This window comes from Epinephelus moara, chromosome 7, assembly GCF_006386435.1.
Source record: "Epinephelus moara isolate mb chromosome 7, YSFRI_EMoa_1.0, whole genome shotgun sequence".
Lineage (NCBI taxonomy): Eukaryota > Metazoa > Chordata > Actinopteri > Perciformes > Serranidae > Epinephelus > Epinephelus moara.
Window position 1 is genome coordinate 5,070,037 of NC_065512.1, and position 17,835 is coordinate 5,087,871.

At 43.4% G+C, this 17,835-nt stretch overlaps 2 protein-coding genes across 2 annotated transcripts; both read right to left on the reverse strand.

Moving 5' to 3' along the window:
- Positions 1–1,152: 1,152 nt before the first annotated feature.
- Positions 1,153–2,307, reverse strand: LOC126393412 (trace amine-associated receptor 13c-like). The gene is made up of 2 exons (XM_050049570.1): positions 2,150–2,307; positions 1,153–1,969 (listed from the first exon to the last, which is right to left on the reverse strand). Exons 1-2 carry the CDS (start codon positions 2,305–2,307, stop codon positions 1,153–1,155), a joined length of 975 nt encoding a protein of 324 aa, XP_049905527.1.
- A 13,349-nt stretch (positions 2,308–15,656) lies between these two features.
- Positions 15,657–17,386, reverse strand: LOC126393413 (trace amine-associated receptor 13c-like). The gene is made up of 3 exons (XM_050049571.1): positions 17,383–17,386; positions 17,043–17,229; positions 15,657–16,730 (listed from the first exon to the last, which is right to left on the reverse strand). The coding sequence occupies exons 1-3, from the start codon at positions 17,384–17,386 to the stop codon at positions 15,914–15,916; spliced, it is 1,008 nt and encodes a 335-aa protein (XP_049905528.1). The 3' UTR covers positions 15,657–15,913.
- Positions 17,387–17,835: the final 449 nt, after the last annotated feature.

The following is a 17,835-nucleotide window of genomic DNA, read 5'->3' on the forward strand; positions in this document are numbered from 1 at the left end:
CACTCCTTTGCTGCATGTCATTCCCTCTCTCTCTCTCCATCCACATGTTGTAATGTATTTAATGGCCTTGCAGACCACCGCCATCTTCAGTGCTGCCTCGGTTAAATGGTACATTATTAAAACCTCCTCTTTGTTGTTGTGTGAAACTTTTAATTCTGCCCTCCAGTGCCATCTAATGAAGCGCAGCATAAGTTCAATCAGAAAGACTTTTTTATGTTATATTCATTCACAATTCTCTCTCTATTCGGCTCCCACCACTTCCACCAATCAGCTGACTACAGGTGCTCCCTCTCCTGTATAGTCAATCAAACTTTGCCACGATCTCCTTCAGCCTTTCATGTCGCTGCTGCCAAACTTTAAATCTGTTCTCCTCTCTGCTCCTGTCATCTGTCATTTTAGGCAGTATTGTCCCACCTTCCTCCACACCATTCACCTCCAGTCACCCCATCCAGAGCCCAGAATGAGCTAATCAAAATCCCACTCCTCTTCACATCCAGATTCTCAGCTCCCTTTTCATCTCATATCATCACCACCACCAATGTCCAAAGTCTATAGGGGGGGTTACCTAATCTACTATGTCTTTACCACTCTCCTGGAATATATGACATCACGGTTGGGTCTAATCGCTTTACACATTTCTCATACTTATGTGCACATGCAAATAAATATTCTTTTCTCTCAGGACAAGTCTCTCCTGATTGAGTAAGCTGTATCAATATCAACATAATGGATACATGGAAATATGAGGGCAGTGATGGTCACAGCATTTTAAATGGAATTTATGTATGTAAAGACAGTATAGATGAGCCTTAAGTCACCAACCTCAGCACCAGGTCTCTGAGGAGGGGTGGCTCTGAGGTTTTCTTCCATCTTCCTCTTGTTTTTATTTTCCTTTTTATGTAAAATGAAGTAGCACAAAGGGAAAAATACACAAGAGTAATAAAATGAAACAGGTGAGAACAAAATAGGTATTTTGTCAAAACTTGTCATAATTATATTTTTGTGCAAAATATGTAAGTCGTAATCCTATATCCTATATCCCTTCTCATATACTGCTTACATACTGTATACAGAGATTTCACTTCAATTTTTGTGATTTTTAAATCAAAACCTTGGTGGAACAGGCCTCATTTCAGTCACTCCACAGCCTCTCTACAGTATGTTGGTGGAGCAGGAGCCAGGCTGCAGAATCTGAAGACTGACAATGAGTTTAACTGCTTTTCTAAACCAGGAATAAAACAAGGCATAGATCAATGGATTAAGACATGAGTTAAAATAGAACACATAAAGCACAAAGGATGCAGATGGAGCACTGACCATGGCTTCACCTGCAAGAGCGACACAGTAAAATGGGCAGAAACATATTAGAAACACAACTACAAGAACACCAAGAGTCCTGGCTGCTTTCAGCTCAGATTTCTTTGTTTTTGGATTCACTGAAAGCTGGACAGTGACAGCTGTGATGTGAGAGCGCATGGCACGAGCCTGAGACACAGCCACAACAAATACTCTCATGTACAGAACGACAATGACAGAAATAGGAACAATAAAGGTTACAACAAGGTCAACAACTCCTGCAGTGTGGTTAATGACAATCACACACTCTCCATGGCAGGAATTATACCTGCCTGGTTGAGTCAGGTCATCCTTTAACAAGAGACTGCAGTAAGAAACAGCACAGAGCCAACACAGACACACACATAGTTTAACTCTTTTCACAGTGACTCTGGTGGTGTAATGCAGAGGGTCACAAATAGCCACATAGCGGTCGACTGATATGAGCACCATGTCTCCTATCGAAGAAGACACAATGATGAGGGACACATAATAATAGAGCAAACATATGAGGTCACCAAGAAACCAGCAGTATGTTTTTCGGAAGAATTCTCCTGGTAGCACCAGGAGGCCCACGAGAAAGTCTGAGACAGCCAGAGAGAGGAGGAGGATGTTGGTGGGTGTGTGGAGCTGTCTGAAGAGAAAGAGGAAAAACTCATAAACCCAACAAGTCCTCAGATCTGCAACATCTGTAGTTATAATTAACAGTCAGCAAGACAAAGGACAAGTCCAAGGTGCAACATTATTCAGTACCAACTCAAAGACAGTTCTCCTAATCTACAGTAGCTATTGACATTTTTAAGTTAATCTTTGCCTGAAGTGGGAGACTGAGATGATGACAAGGAGGTTAAGAGCCACAGTGAGCAGAGAGATGAAGTACAGCACAATGTTAAGGAGCACAAAGTTGGCCCAAGGAGAGGTGGGCTTTCTGCAGGAGGTGTTGAGCAGTTGTGGAAAGCAGAGCTCCTCCATCTTCAGAGAGCTGCAGCTCTGGCAGCTTCCTGAACAAATTGAAGTCATATAACCAAATGAGCTCTGCCCTGCCTCCCTCACTCTGCACATCATCTTCATCACTTTAACTGAAACCCAGCTTTTCTCACGCATGTCTTCTATGTCAATTTCCATCCTTGTTTTCTTTACCTAGTCCTGCCTCTTTGCTTAAATTACTGAAAAATGGGCAGACAGTCAACAGGAAGTTATGGAACAGCCCTTACTGATTTCAAATAGGCCACACAGCCTCTTTGTACGAACTGATAAATAATATGGTAAACTATTAATGTGTCCACTTTTACTTATCTATACTCAGCGTACATAAATCTTTTAAGTAGTTACGTCACATTACATGAAGTATTTCTGTCACTTTACAATATACTAACCCAAAATGACAGAAACCATCTTTGGGAAAAAAATTAATGAGCTACGCTGCAGCCAGCTACCAGGTGCCAATCAAAATGTTTTGGCTTCACTTTTGAAGAGCTGTCATGTTGTCCATCTATGTTTAAAATGTCATCGGTAAAACAAAGAGTGAGAGGTGGTCAGGAGGTCAGGGTGATGGATGGGTCAAACAGACACAATATTTTCAACCAAGAGACTGCTGTTTGTGTCCTGTGTGAAAGTAAAAGTCCTCTTTTATTTATCTATACTCAGCATACTTTAATCTTTTACTTACATCCCTTATGTGTAGTTAAGTGTAATTATTTTAACACAAAACACAATCTTTTTCTAAACCTAACCAAATACTTTTGGTGCCTAAACCCAAGCATGCTGCCATCATGTAATTTCAACACCATAGGTGCCACCAGTACGTGATGCGTACTTGTGACTCAGTGATGTAAACAGGCAACTATAAGAGAAGTCCTGCTTTCTCACACAGTCTTTGTTTTGTTTTTTGGTTTTTTCACTCTGCGAATCACACAGTGGGACATTTTCAGAGAGGCAGCAACACATGACAGTGTCACTGACCTACAGGAATACACAGAATCTGTCAATGGCTACATCAATAAATGCATAGATGATGTGACAGTGGTTAAAACCATCAAGAGGTGTGCCAACCAGAAACCGTTGCTTACCAGGGAAGTCTGTTCACTGCTGAGGGCCCGCAATGCTGCTTTTAAATCGGGGGATATGGCAGCATATAGTCTGGCAAGGAAATATCTGTCCTGGGGGATCAGGGAGGCAAAGAGGCTGTATGCACACAAACTGAACAGCCATTTCATGAATGACAAAGACCCACATCGTTTATGGCATCACCGACTACAAGCCCCCCCCCCCTCCCTGCAGACACGCCACAGTGACCCCTCTCTACCAGATGAACTGAATGACTTCTACGCACGTTTTGAGGTGAACACCATCACTCAGGCACAGACACTCCCACCATCATCTACTGACCAGGTACTTCAGTTGTCTACAGCTGAGGTGAAAAAGGCCTTTGCTAACCCACGCAAAGCTGCAGGGCCGGACAACATCCCTGGGCATGTTTTAAAGGACTGTGCAGAGCAACTGAAAGATGTCTTTGCAGACATTTTTAACACATCGCTCAGCCAGGCAGTTGTGCCTACTTGCCTCAAAAGTGCCACCATTATTCCTGTCCCGAAGAAGTCAAACCCAGCCTGCCTAAATGACTTCCGCCCCGTGGCCCTCACACCAATACTAATGAAATGTCTTGAGCAGCTGGTCATGTAGCACACAACTGCCTTCCTGCAAATCTGGACCCCCTACAATTCGCATACAGAACCAACCGATCCACAGAGGACGCCATCGCCACCACACTCCACCTCACACTGTCTCACCTAGAGAGGAAAAACACCTATGCCAGAATCCTCTTCATTGACTTCAGCTCGGCCTTTAACACGATCATTCCACAACAGCTGGTGGAAAAGCTGAAGCTGCTAGAGGTGGACACTGGCACCTGCAACTGGGTCCTTAACTTCCTGACACAGCAGCAGCAGGCAGTCAGGGTGGGCAGTCAAACATCTAGAACCATCTCAGTGAGCACAGGCTCTCCTCAAGGCTGTGTCCTGAGCCCCCTGTTGTTCAGCCTCCTCACCCATGACTGCACTGCTAGACACAGCACCAACCACATCATAAAGTACGCTGACGACACAACAGTGGTGGGTATTGTCAGTGACAATGATGAGTCCGCTTACAGGAAGGAGGTGGAGCAGCTCACTGCATGGTGTGAGTCCCACAACCTCGTCCTTAATGTGGATAAAACAAAGGAGATGGTGATTGACTTCCGGAGGGCGGGCAAACATCACGCACCAATAAACATCCATGGTGCTGCTGTGGAGAGGGTCAGCAACATTAAGTTCCTGGGAGTCCATCTTGCTGACGATCTGACCTTCTCCATCAACTCCACAGCAGTCATCAAAAAAGCCCAGGGCTATCTGGAGGCTCAGAAAGGCAGGTCATCCCACTCCTCACCTCATCACTTTCTACAGGGGCACCATCGGAAACATTCTTACATACAGCTTCACTTCCTGGTTCGGGAGCTGCAGGGCTTACGAACAACAGCAGCTCAACAAGATAGTGAAAACAGCCAGCAGAATCACTGGTGCCCCTCTGCCCTTCCTGATGGAGATCTACAAGCAGTGTTGCATCCACAGAGCCACCGCCATCATCAAGGACCCTCATCATCCCTCTCACAGACTATTCTCCCTCCTGCCTTCTGGGAAGAGGTACAGGAGCATCTGCTGCAGATCCACCAGGATGCTGAACAGCTTCTTCTCACAAGCTGTGAGGCTGGTGAATGGACTGCGCCCCCTCCCCACACACCAGAGAACTAGAGAAGTTAGTGTGCAAACACAAGGTTTGCAACTACCTTTCCAGGGAGCTAGTTCCGAGGAAGCTGGTCGCTCGGGGTCCTTGCAGAGCTAGATCTTGGGTTTGCAAGTTGAGTTGCAAACCCAAGATCTAGCTCTGCAAGGACCCCGAGCGACCAGCTTCCTCGGATCTGCACCTTTGGAACAAAGGACACAACAAAGACTGCACCTGGAACCACAGCTCTATCCAGCCTTCTTCTGCCGGCTAACAAAAGCAGCCACCACAAAGCAACTCTTCCCCCATTCATTCAAGGATTGGTAACGTAACAACTGGGCATAGCATTATCACAGCTGCACAGGCTAAGCAAGACTGTTTAACTTTGCCAAGTGTGATTTATTGCTGTTTATTGAGTTATTGTTGTGGTTATTGCAGTTATGTTATTGGTTAGTTGGCTTTACCAAACCTAAGTAATGATAGATTGTTAATGCTTTTCACAGACAGAGTCTTGCATGCAACTAAACATCCTCTGCACTAATCCAGACCCTTTGCAACACATATCACATTCACATAGACTCACACATTGGCTCTGAACAGGGTTACACCCATAGAGGCATGTGACGGCCCCTGGCCTGTCTTATGTTGTTTTGCTTCTGTTTATCTTTTTCCCTCTCTGTCAGTTGCAGGTATGTGGGCATCATGGTAGTTGGAATCACCTGGGCGTGGTGCTTCCAGATTCTATATTGCTGCCTGGCCTGGCTGGCAGCCTGTCTCTTGCCATCATTCTTTGTTGCCGATTCTTTGGTTTTCTTTTCAGGCATCCAACACTCTCAGCTCACTACACCTTCCACCCATGCATGCACACACCTTCACTACTGATTTCACTGACATCCACACCCCATTGCTTCGACTTATGTTAAATGATTTAACTTTTGTTTAAGTAAATTAACTATTATTGGCATTTATCCTGCATTCCCTCGCCTTTTTGTCTCGGCTTAAGACCCAGGTCATAACAGGCAACTCAAAGTTCCCGCTTCTTTTCCTTTATCTTTGCCCTAACCACACGCTCTCTTCTCTCTCTCTCTCTCTCTCTCTCTCTCTCTCTCTCTCTCTCTCTCTCTCTCTCTCTCTCTCAATTCAAATTCAAATTAGCTTTACTGGCATGAATGGTATCAACTGTTGTTGCCGAAAGCAGAATGTACATACAGACATACAATTCAATTACAATACAATTAATACAATACATTAAATATTAATACAAATACATTAATATTTTACATTAAGTACATTTTACATAGGCAGAGTGTTATAAGGAGACTGTGTTGTTGTGTTGTTGTGTCTTTCTCAGGCTGTGACATGCACTGACATATTTTGCTGTTTCTATGGGACTGTTTTCTCCGAGTAGACGTTGCATTTTCTCCTGATCTGAGAGGGTATCAAAATCTTGGAGTTTATGTTTCATTTTTGAAAAGAACTTGGTTCTAAATTCTTCATATGTGTTACATTTTAACAGGAAATGTTGCTCTGTCTCCACCTGTCTCTGTCTCTGTCTGTCTCCACCTGTCTCTGTGGACAGAGCTGACACAGTCGGTCTTCTCTGGGCTGCCAGGTCTGCCTGTGTCGACCAGTCTCTATGGCCAAGCTGTGATCACTGAGTCTGTACATGGTTAATGTCTTTCTTAGTTTCTGATCAGTCACGGTGGTCAGATTGTTCGCCACCGTATACTGTCTATTTAGAGCCAAATAGCATTGAAGTTTGCTTTGAGTTTTTGTGGTAGATGTCCAATAGTTAATGTAATTTTCTTTTTCTTTAGCTATAATTTGGTTGGGCCGGATTGTGTGAGGGCTGTCCTGAGGCCTTGTGTTGTTAGAGGAGGTGAGCCTCAGGACCAGCTGGCTGAGGGGACTCTTCTCTGTCTTCTCCTCTTGACTATGGAGAGTTTTGTAATGATAAGAATTGGGGTCACTTGCTTTTAGGTGTTGGTAAAATTTGATGGCTCTTTTTTTGTATCCTAATTAAAAGGGGAAATTATCCTAATTCAGCTCGGCATCCATTGTTGGGGGTGTTCCTATGGACTCTGAGAATGCTCTTACAAATCTCAGTGTGCAGGGTTTCGATTGGATGTTTGTCCCATTTTTCAAAGTCTTAATTAACAAGAGGGCCCCACACTTCACTACCATACAGTAAAATAGGTTCAATTATAGAGTGGAATATTTTGAGCCAGATTCTAACGGGTATATCTATGATTGAAGACTTTTTTAAGGTGTAAAAAGCCCTTCTTCCCTTGTCTCTGAGATCATTAATGGCCAGAGGGAAGACCATAATTCTAGTCTTTTCTAGATTAACTGTCAGGGCCCAGGTCTGACAGAAGTTTTGCAGATGATCTAGTTGCTGTTGTAATTCCTCCTTAGATGGAGCTAACAATATTAGATCATCTGCAAAAAGTAGGCATTTAATTTCTGTGTCAGAGAGGGTGAGGCCAGAGATATCAGATTGTTCAAGTGATTTTGCCAATTCATCACTATAAATGTTAAACAGGGTGGGGCTGAGATTGCAGCCCTGTTTCACCCCTCTACTTTGGGGGAAGAAATCTGTTTCCATGTTGTCGATTTTCACATCACATTTATTATTTGTGTACATTGTTTTAATTATGTCATAGATTTTCCCCCCTATACCTTTTTCATTCAGTTAATTTTAGGAACAGACCACTATGCCAAATTGAGTCAAATGCTTTTTTGAAATCTACAAAACAAGAGAAAATTTTGTTCTTGTTTTTAGATATGGTCTGTAGTTTGGTGTTGTGGTGTAAATCCAATCTGACTCTTGCTCAGGACATTATGTTCACTGAGGAAGTCTTGCAGTCGGCTGTTTAGGATGCTGCAGAATAACTTCCCCAGGTTGCTGCTGACACATATGCCTCTGTAATTGTTTGGGTCGAATTTATTTCCATTTTTAAAGATTGGCGTAATAATTCCTTTGCTCCAGATGTCAGGGAAATGCCCAATGCTGAGGACAAGGTTGAATAATTTCAATACGGCAATTTTGAATTTCTTCCTGCTAAATTTCAGCATTTCATTTAAAATGCCATCAGGACCACTGGCCTTCCTTGATTGTAGGGCCTGGATTTTAGCTAGTAGCTCCTTTTCAGTAATTTGATAATCTAAAGGGTTCTGGTTGTCTTTAACAAATGATTCTAGAGTTTGTAATTTGTTGAGGAGCTCATTTTGGGCCGAATTCAGTGTAATAGTACTATACAGGTTTTCAAAGTGTTGTTTCCACATTTCATCATTTTAAATAGCCAATTCTTCTTTGTGTGGTTTGCTGAATGTTTGCCATTTTTTCCAGAAATTATTTGAGTCAATGGACTCTTCAGTTTCATTTAGTTGGTGCTGTACATGCTGCACCTTTTTAGTTCTGAGTGTTGTTCTGTATATTTTCAATGTTTCCCAGTATTGGATGCGGAGCTCGGGGTTGTCAGGTTGTCTGTGTTTTTGATTTGATAAACTTCTGAGTGTTTTTCTCACATGTCTGCAGTCTGTATCAAACCACTTTTCATTGGCTGATTTTTTTGATTTGTGATGTTGATACTTTTTCAGATTGGATAAATCTGCTGCATTGTCAAAGATGTTGTTAATATCCCGTACAGCTTGATTCAGGCCATCATTACTGTGGGAATATGAAGGGGAGATAAAATGTTTGATGTGTGATTGCTTTCTGGTGGTCGTCTTTACTATTGTTTGTCCATCTATAAGGTTGTTTTGTATAGTTCAGTTTACTGGGCTCTTCTGCGTGAGGGTCTGTTACTGTCTTTCTAGAGTGTAATTTTACTATGGTCAGATAAGGGTGTGAGGGGGCTGACTGTAAATGCTCTCAGACAGAAGGGGTCTAGGTCTGTTATGCTGTAGTCTACTGTGCTATTGCCAAGAGGAGAGCTGTGTGTGTAATGACCAAAGGAGTCCCCTCGAAGCCGACCGTTAACCATGTACAGACCCAGTGTTCGACAGAGCTGCAGTAGTTGGTGCCCGCTTTTGTTTACAGTTTTGTCAAAGTTGTTTCTGTGGGGATGTTAAGGATATGAAGGGAGAGGAATGCTGATTTGGCCAGATGTATGTCTGTCTCCCTGTGGATTCATAGAATCTGGTTCTACATCTGTTCTGGCATTAAGGCCTCCACAGATCAGTATGCTTCCCTGGGCCTGGTAGTGACTGATCTCATCTTTAAGAATGGAGAAAATATTTTCATTATAATAAGGGGATTCTGATGGGGGGATGTATACTGCATTTTTGAAAAAAGATGTCAGGCGCACACTCTAAGACTCGATGCTTTGCAAATTTGTATTTTTTCGTCAAAGGTCACCTCTCCAACCTTGGTGTGCGCTCCTCCTCTCTCTTCACGGGATATATACTGCACACATGAATATATCTTTATCTGTGGCAACAATTTCTCTTTTTATTTTGAGCCAAATTGAAAATTCACCTTTTTTTTATTAATTCAATTGAGTGTACAAGGTTTGCCTTGTACCAAATCAGCATTCCACCTGAATCCCTGCCCTGGGTTATTCCTTTCAGTTTGGTGGATGGGAACACCAACTCTCTGTAGCCTGCGGGACAACCAGTGGAAATGTCTCCTCTGCACCAAGTCTCTTGCAAAACAAATATATCTGCATCTTCTAACTCTGTGGTGAAGTCTGGGGTCTTGCTTTTAAGGCCAAAAGCAGAGGACCTCAGACCCTGTATATTCCAACATGAAATAACAAATGATTTAGATTCCATTTAACTTTCCATTAAACTAGTGCTCAATATTCAATGTTAAAATGAGATAATCTCCCAAATCGTTTGTCAATAAATTAATGAAATTAAAAAGAAATTAATTTAAGAATACATTAATCATATGGGTGTCAATCTACTAATATGTAACAATTTACACTTTTAATCAACATAAAAATACTTTTTTTTTTCTTTTTCTTCCTTCTCACTGTGTAAAAAAAAAAAAAAAAGCAATAAGCTCTGTGACTTGTCTACTCTGGTACCTGACCTATTAGGTTGGGCCTGTAGCTCTCATCGTTGCCTGAGCATAGGTCAGTGGGCCAGGTTGTAGATCCTGTTGCTGGGGTTGGGATGAGGGTAGGAGTGGCTCTGGTCTGGTTTGGGGGGGTTGTAGCTACACTGGTGGGGTCTTGGTGGGGCATGGTGTGGAGGTGGATGAGGATGATCTGGTCTCCATGGGGGTTGTCTTGGTGATGGTCTCCATGGCGTTTGTCTGGGTGATGGTCCAGTGGGGCGCCTTGTTGGTCCAGTGAGGTGTCTTGTTGGTCCATTGCCATTGGAATCAATTAGGAAGGCAATTTCTGGCTTCTCTCTTTGCTGTGCTGGTCTGGAGGGAGGAGTGGTAGTGTTGACCTGTGGGCTGGTGCTGGTGTTGGTGTTGATCTCTAGGTTGGTGATGGTGTTGATCTGTGTGATTGGGGGAGAGCTGGGTGTGGTGTTGGTTTGTGGACTACAGGTGGAGCTGGGAGTAGAGGGAGGCTGTTGAGTTAGCGGGTCCTGGCTGCTTTCAGTGGGTCTCACAGGATCCTGGTTGTGGTCTGGGTTTGAGTCCAACTGCTCTTTCAGGGCCTGTATAGCTCTCTCTCTCTCCTGAAGCTCCTCTGGCAGAGTAGTCAGTTCTCTCCTATAGCTCTCTCTTTCTCCTCTCAGCTCCCTCACCTCCTCTGTCAGAGTTGTCAGTCATGCCATGTGGTTCTCTCTGTCTTGTTGCAGCTCTCTTACCTCAGTCTTCAGGATGGTCAGCTCTCTCCTGTAGCTGACAGTGGGGGCAGACTTCTCCTGTTGGGCCCTCTTCTTTATAAGAATGAAGTCAATCTCAAACTGCTTGAGGTTTCCTTGCACCATGATAGTCCCATTCTTATATATATTGACTGTCTGGGCCTTCTCCCTCTTTGATTTTTAGTTTCCAGCCATTACAGATCCCCTCTTTCTTTACATGAGGATAGTGGGCATTTATGGCAGCGTGCCATGCTAGTGGTTGGTCTGTGAGTAAGATCAGATTGCTGACATCTCCACTCTTGTTCAGGTCAGAAAAGAGTGTCTCTGGTCTTTCTTTCAAGAGTTTCTGCTTGTATGTCTTCCTGGCACTTTCATTTGTAACATCTTGTGGATATAACAGTGGAATAGCCTCTGTACAGACTGTGGTTGAAGCCATGGGGTTCTACTGCTGCTGCACTGCTGCTGTAACTGCTCCTTGGTAACTGTTGCTAAGGCTTTGTTTGTTGGTAGTGTGATGGAAAATTCTGGTATTTGGTATTGCTATGATGTATGATGTGTGGTGCTCATTTAACCCCTACTGCGATAGCAGTGTTAGATACAGCAGAGGCCTAATGGAAGTAGGTTAAAGGTTACGAGCCAGAGAGGCTCAGACACCAAGATCACGAGCCAGGGAGGACACCAAGTGTCCTTGTTAGTCTCAAGAGATGTTGTGTCTTAGGAATGTCAAGGCGCCACATATTTTGACTGTTGATGTGTATGTGTTATGGGAACTATAAAGATAGCAGGGCTAGAGGACTTGCAAGGCACTCACTCACTGATTGACTGTTCATGCGGTTGTGTATGTGTGTGACTCCATTCATGTATGCTTATTAAAACTCAAGAAAGACAGCCGACGTGTGAAGACTTTTTCTTTAAACTGTTCATTAAACAGTAGTTTTGCCACCACAAAATTGGCGACCACGAAGGGACCTCATCTGTGAGCGGATTCTGGAATTCTGGACGGAAGGTGTAAAGACTGTGCGCACAGCAAGAGCTGAGACTCTTACCACCTCAAACTCCCCCACAAAGAAAGGTTGAGAGGAGGGCCTGACGTCTGGAGAACCGGGATTCCCTTCACTGTTGGGGTCCAACGAACTTGGTGGCTGTCAACACCTCGCTGTCTTTTCTGGTGAGTTTTGAGGACTGCGCAGGAAAAGTCTTTTCCATTTTCCATTTTCAAAAATGGCTGCCAGTGGTTACTGGCATGGAATGCTTTGTCTAACCTATAGCTGCTGTTTCATGTTTTTAGTGCCACAGATATAATTTAGAGGCATATTAAAGTGGAAAAAGCTTTATTAAAATGTAATAGAACAGAACATGAGCTTTTTAAAATGTTTTATTAGCTTCTCATTCACAGTTTACGGCCTCCTCTTTGGCTTGTCTTCCTTTGTTGCTCCATTTTACAATGTCTTACTCTCCCACACACAGCTCTGCCACTGCTACATGTTCCAAGCTAACTACCTAGCTTAACTAGTTAGCTTTGCTAGTTTGTGAATTTACTTTTCCACTGAGGCCCATATTGATTGTTTTTCTCTTTAGCCTTTACCTATGATGTTCAAAATGTGTACAACATTTTATTACATAGTTATTACAGTTGAAATAATTAATTCAAATAAACACAAGAAGTTTGTGCTCTAGAGAAAGGATCAGCACTCAGTGAATAACCTCCTAAGCCCTATGATAAGCTATTATGGCAAGGCTTAAATATACAGACCAGTGAGCAGTGATAATAAACATGTCTTTGGGGTCATCAGGTGGGAACCTCCTTTCACTAGTGTTTCATCTAGTTGGTCGCACGACACCTCCAGGAGGCTAGACAGTGATCTCTGACACACCGATTGCCAACGCTGATTTTGAATTCTTTGTTGATGGATCAGCTTCGAGAGACCCCAGCACTGGTAAAAATGTTGTAGGTTTTGCCATCAAAACACTGCAGGAGACGGTGATCGCACATCCTTTGTCATCCTTGCATTCAGCTCAAGCAGATGAATTGGTGGCTCTGACAGAGACATGTAAACTGGCAGAGGGCAATTCTGTTAACATTTATACTGACAGCAGATATGCTTGGGGTGTGGTTCATGATTTTGGACAAATTTGGGAGAATAAGGATTTCTTAACTTCAACGGGGAAAACTATTGCTCATCATGTGTTGGTGTCTGCTCTTTTGGATGCTGTGTTGCTGCCAAAACAAATTGCTGTGTGTAAATTTGAAGCTCACACTAACAACACTGACCCCATCTCTCTGGGTAATGCCAGAGCTGATGCAGCTGCAAAAGCAGCCTCAAAGCTGCCATTGTCTTCAGCCTTGTCTTGCATGCCACCTCACTAACCCCTGCTTCTACTCCCACAGTCGTGGCTACGGCTGAGATAACAGACCTGCAGATAAGGGCCTCTCCGGCAGAGAAGGCCGTTTGGAAAAAAGCACGATGTACTGTAGTTGATGAAGTGTAGACTGGCCATGATGGCCTGCCCTTTCTCCCTCGCTACCTTTTTCATTTCTTTGCTAAATTGACACATGGTTTGAACCACATGTCAGAGGGGGGAATGGTTGATGAGATACGGAGATACTGGTTTACAAGAGGGTTTTCCAGTTATGCCACAGAGTTTTGTAAAAGATGTGTGATCTGTGCTACAAACAATGTGGGGGGGGGGGGTATCAAAATACCACAGGCTACACATCCACCTCCAGAGAGACCTTTTGATCACTTGCAGATGGATTTCATTGAACTAACACCAAGTGAAGGGAAAAAGTTTGTTTTGGTGATTGTGTGCATGTTTTCAAAATGGGTTGAAGCTTTTCCCACAGCTACACAGGATGCAGCAGCAGTGGCAAAGGCTTTGATGACTCTGATAAACTGATTCCCAGGTGGGGAATTCCAACTGGTGAGTTCATGGGTATTGATCTGAGACACCATTGTGCATATCACCCAGCCTCTGGAGGGGCATGTGAGAGAGAAAATGCAACTTTGAAAAACAAACTTGTGAAAGTGTGTGAGGAGACTAAGATGTCATGGACAAAAGCTCTTCCTATTGTGTTGATGCACATGAGGGCTAGAAGGAGGAGCAGAAATGGATTCAGTCCATTTGAGATCTTATTTGGCAGACCTCTCAATACTGGGATTGGGCCTGTTAAAAGGGCAGTTGCCAGACACTGGTCACTGTGAGGATGAAATGTTACGATATTGTGCAACCTTGTCCTTTGTTTTGTCTGAAATCCACCAACAGGTGAAAGCTGCCCTGCCCAAACCAGCGGAGGGGAAGCTGCATGATCTCAATCCAGGTGACTACATTGTAGTGAGAGATCTGAGACGAAAGAACTGGAAAGCTCGCAGGTGGAACGATCCGTTCCAGGTGCTTTTGGTGACGGAGACAGCAGTCAGTAGTGATGGGTATGGATCGCTCAGACATCACGTCTGGGTGTGTGGCAGACATGTTTATCAGGCCCTTCAGGCTGGATGGTGTGGCAGGTGCTACTTGGCTAAGTTGCTGCCTTCTGTGACTATTGTTCCTGATTTGATTCATTTTCACACAGACTATAATCACTACTACCCACCGCACAGAGCAAGACGAGCTGTGGTAAGGGTGCCCCCTGTGGAGAAGGGTTTTGGGGGTTTCCTGCCATGGTGGGGAATAATAAACAATGCACACAAAATTGATGCTGTAGCTGTGGACTTGGAAAATCTCACAGACAACGTGGCTACAGGATTCAGCTCACTCACACCAGCAGTACAGGTCCTCAGAAATGTGGCTCTGCAGAACAGAATGGCTAGACACCATATTTACTCAATTTATTCTTTTGATTTTCACTTTCATTTTTTTATTTTCATTTTTATTACTCATTTTATTCATCTTATTAACTTTTATATAAACATTCGCATGACAGTCAGTGTTCCCTTTATTGTTTTTTTTTCTATTGTGTATTCTCATTAAAGATGACATTTTTAATTTATGATTATCTTGCTTTAGCTTAGAGTTTAGTTTAAGGGATGTTTTCTCCTCATCATATAGAGGTTTTTTCCTTTATTAGGTAGTGTAGTTAGACGGACAAGACTTTTACCCTCTCCTTCGCTACATAGGGAGGGGGATGTTTGGCTCGTCTGTGCTTATGGCCTGTGACTTCTGCCTGGCTTTCATCTCCCATGTTGGAGGCTGGTGGTACTGGCGTTTGGCTGGTATGGGCGGTGCTCGTAGGTCATAAGGTCGTTAGATAATGGGGAATTTTCCATGCTTATGGTTTAGCATGAGAATGCTAAAAAGGGTGAAGTGTGATGGAAAATTCTGGTATTTGACCTTTTTAACCTATAGCGTGTTCTGCATGTTTTGTACAAGGTAACTTGCTATGATGTATGATGTGTGTTGCTCATTTAACCCCTACTGTGACAGCAGTGAGAGACACCAAGGTTACAAGCCAGGGAGGCTCAGACACCAAGGCTACGAGCCAGGGAGGCTCAGACACCAAGTGTCCTTGTTAGTCTCAAGAGATGTTGTGTCATAGGAATGTCAAACCAACCTGGGCTACTGCAGGCATCACATATTTTGAATACTGATGTGCATGTGTTATGGGAACTATAAAGATAGCAGGGTTAGAGGACATCTAGCCACTCACTCACTGACTGACTGTCCATGCGGTTGTATGTGTGTGACTCCATTCATGAATGCTTATTAAAAACTCAAGAAAGACAGCCGACGTGTGAAGACTTTATCTTTAAACTGTTTATTAAATAGTTGTTTTGCCACCACAGGTCTAATCACCCAAGACTTTTCACATTTCTCATACTTATGTGCAGTGGCGTGCACAAACTTTTTGAAGGGCAGGGGCGAAAAGAAAAAAAAGGGCACTTTAGCGCACATTTTGTCTCCCAGGAGGGCACTTTAGCTATTGGGCCACGAGGGGGGGCACAGTTTTCTCATATATTGTTTACATACTGTATAGAGAGATTTCACTTCACTTTTTGTGATTTTTAATTCAAAACCTTGGTGGAGCAGGCCTCATTTCAGTCACTCCACAGCCTCTCTACAGTATGTTGGTCTCACAGGAGCCAGGCTGCAGAATCTGAAGACTGACAATGAGTTTAACTGCTTTTCTAAACCAGGAATAAAACAAGGCATAGATCAATGGATTAAGACATGAGTTAAAATAGAACACATAGAGTACAGTGGATGCAGTTGAAGCACTGACCATGGCTTCACCTGCAAGAGCGACACAGTAATATGGGCAGAAACATATTAGAAACACAATTACAAGAACACCAAGAGTCCTGGCTGCTTTCAGCTCAGATTTCTTTGTTTTTTGATTCACTGAAAGCTGGAGAGTGACAGCTGTGATGTGAGAGCGCATGGCACGAGCCTGAGACACAGCCACAACAAATACTCTCATGTACAGAACGACAATGACAGAAATGGGAACAATAAAGGTTACAACAAGGTCAACAACTCCTGCAGTGTGGTTAATGACAATCACACACTCTCCATGGCAGGAATTATACCTGCCTGGTTGAGTCAGGTCATCCTTTAACAAGAGACTGCAGTAAGAAACAGCACAGAGCCAACACAGACACACACAGAGTTTAACTCTTTTCACAGTGACTCTGGTGGTGTAATGCAGAGGGTCACAAATAGCCACATAGCGGTCGACTGATATGAGCACCATGTCTCCTATCGAAGAAGACGTAATGATGAAGGACACATAATTATAGAGCAAACACAAGAGGTCACCAAGAAACCAGCAGGATGTTTTTAGCAGGACTTCTCCCGGTATCACCAGGAGGCCCACGAGAAAGTCTGAGACAGCCAGAGCAAGGAGGAGGATGTTGGTGGGTGTGTGGAGCTGCCTGGAGAGAAAGAGGAAAAACATCATGAACTCAACAAGTCCCCAAATCTAATTGACTAAAACAGTTGTAAAAACAACAGACATAATGAAATGTTTTCTGATCGACAACATCTGCAGTTTCAATATGGTTAAATGTGGACATCTAACTGCAATATCTGGTGTCAAAATCACAGTTAAGTTTGTGCAAAAGGGCAGAATACAAGTCAAAATGTGTCTTAAATACATTTCCAAGGTTGCAACATTATTCAGTACCAACTCAAAGACAGTTCTTCTAATCTACAGAAGCTGTTGACATTTTTAAGTTAATCTTTGCCTGAAGTGGGAGACTGAGATGATGACAAGGAGGTTAAGAGCCACAGTGAGCAGAGAGATAAAGTACAGCACAATGTTAAGGAGCACAAAGTTGGCCCAAGGAGAGGTGGGCTTTCTGCAGGAGGTGTTGAGCAGTTGTGGAAAGCAGAGCTCCTCCATCTTCAGAGAGCTGCAGCTCTGGCAGCTTCCTGAACAAATCTGAGTTATATAACCAAATGACCTCTTACGTTTTCGAAATTCCTCTCCACCTTTTCTCTCTGTCTCTGTTGGACACTGATTCCCCGCCTTCCTCACTCTGCACATCATCTTCATCACTTTAACTGAAACCCAGCTTTTCTCACCCATGTCCTCTATGTCAATCTCCACCCTTGTTTTTGTTACCTTGTTCTGCCTCTTTGCCCCATTTTTCAGTAATTTAAGCGGACCATCAACAGGAAGTTATAGAACAGCCCTTACTGATTTCAAAGAGGCCACACAGTACAGGTGCCAGTGCAGAGGGCTCAAGGAAAAATATTAATATTGTTGCCCAGCGAAAGAGACGAGCCTAGCTCAACTGTTGTGACAACACAATGCGCAAGCGCAAGTGCTACCTGTGATTTTAAAGAAGGCTTCTTTTAGAGCCAGCATGAAGAAATGGACCAGAGTATAGTGAGAGTAACAACAACCTCACAAATAAATTGACATAATATTCTTGCTCAGATTTTCTGTAACACTCATAGTTGCCATGGCGGGAAAAAAAAGCAATATATACAGTAAGCACTTCTGTCATTGCATAGCTTCATTCAGTGGCATCA

Excerpts from the sequence above, each read along its gene's own strand:
- LOC126393413 (XM_050049571.1), bottom strand. Across the intron at positions 16,731-17,042 it reads ATCTCAGTCTCCCACTTCAG|GCAGCTCCACACACCCACCA; the intron begins GCAAAGATTAAC and ends CTTTCTCTCCAG.
- LOC126393412 (XM_050049570.1), bottom strand. The coding sequence starts at position 2,307 with ATGGAGGAGCTCTGCTTTCCACAACTGCTCAACACCTCCTGCAGAAAG. Across the intron at positions 1,970-2,149 it reads ATCTCAGTCTCCCACTTCAG|ACAGCTCCACACACCCACCA; the intron begins GCAAAGATTAAC and ends CTTTCTCTTCAG.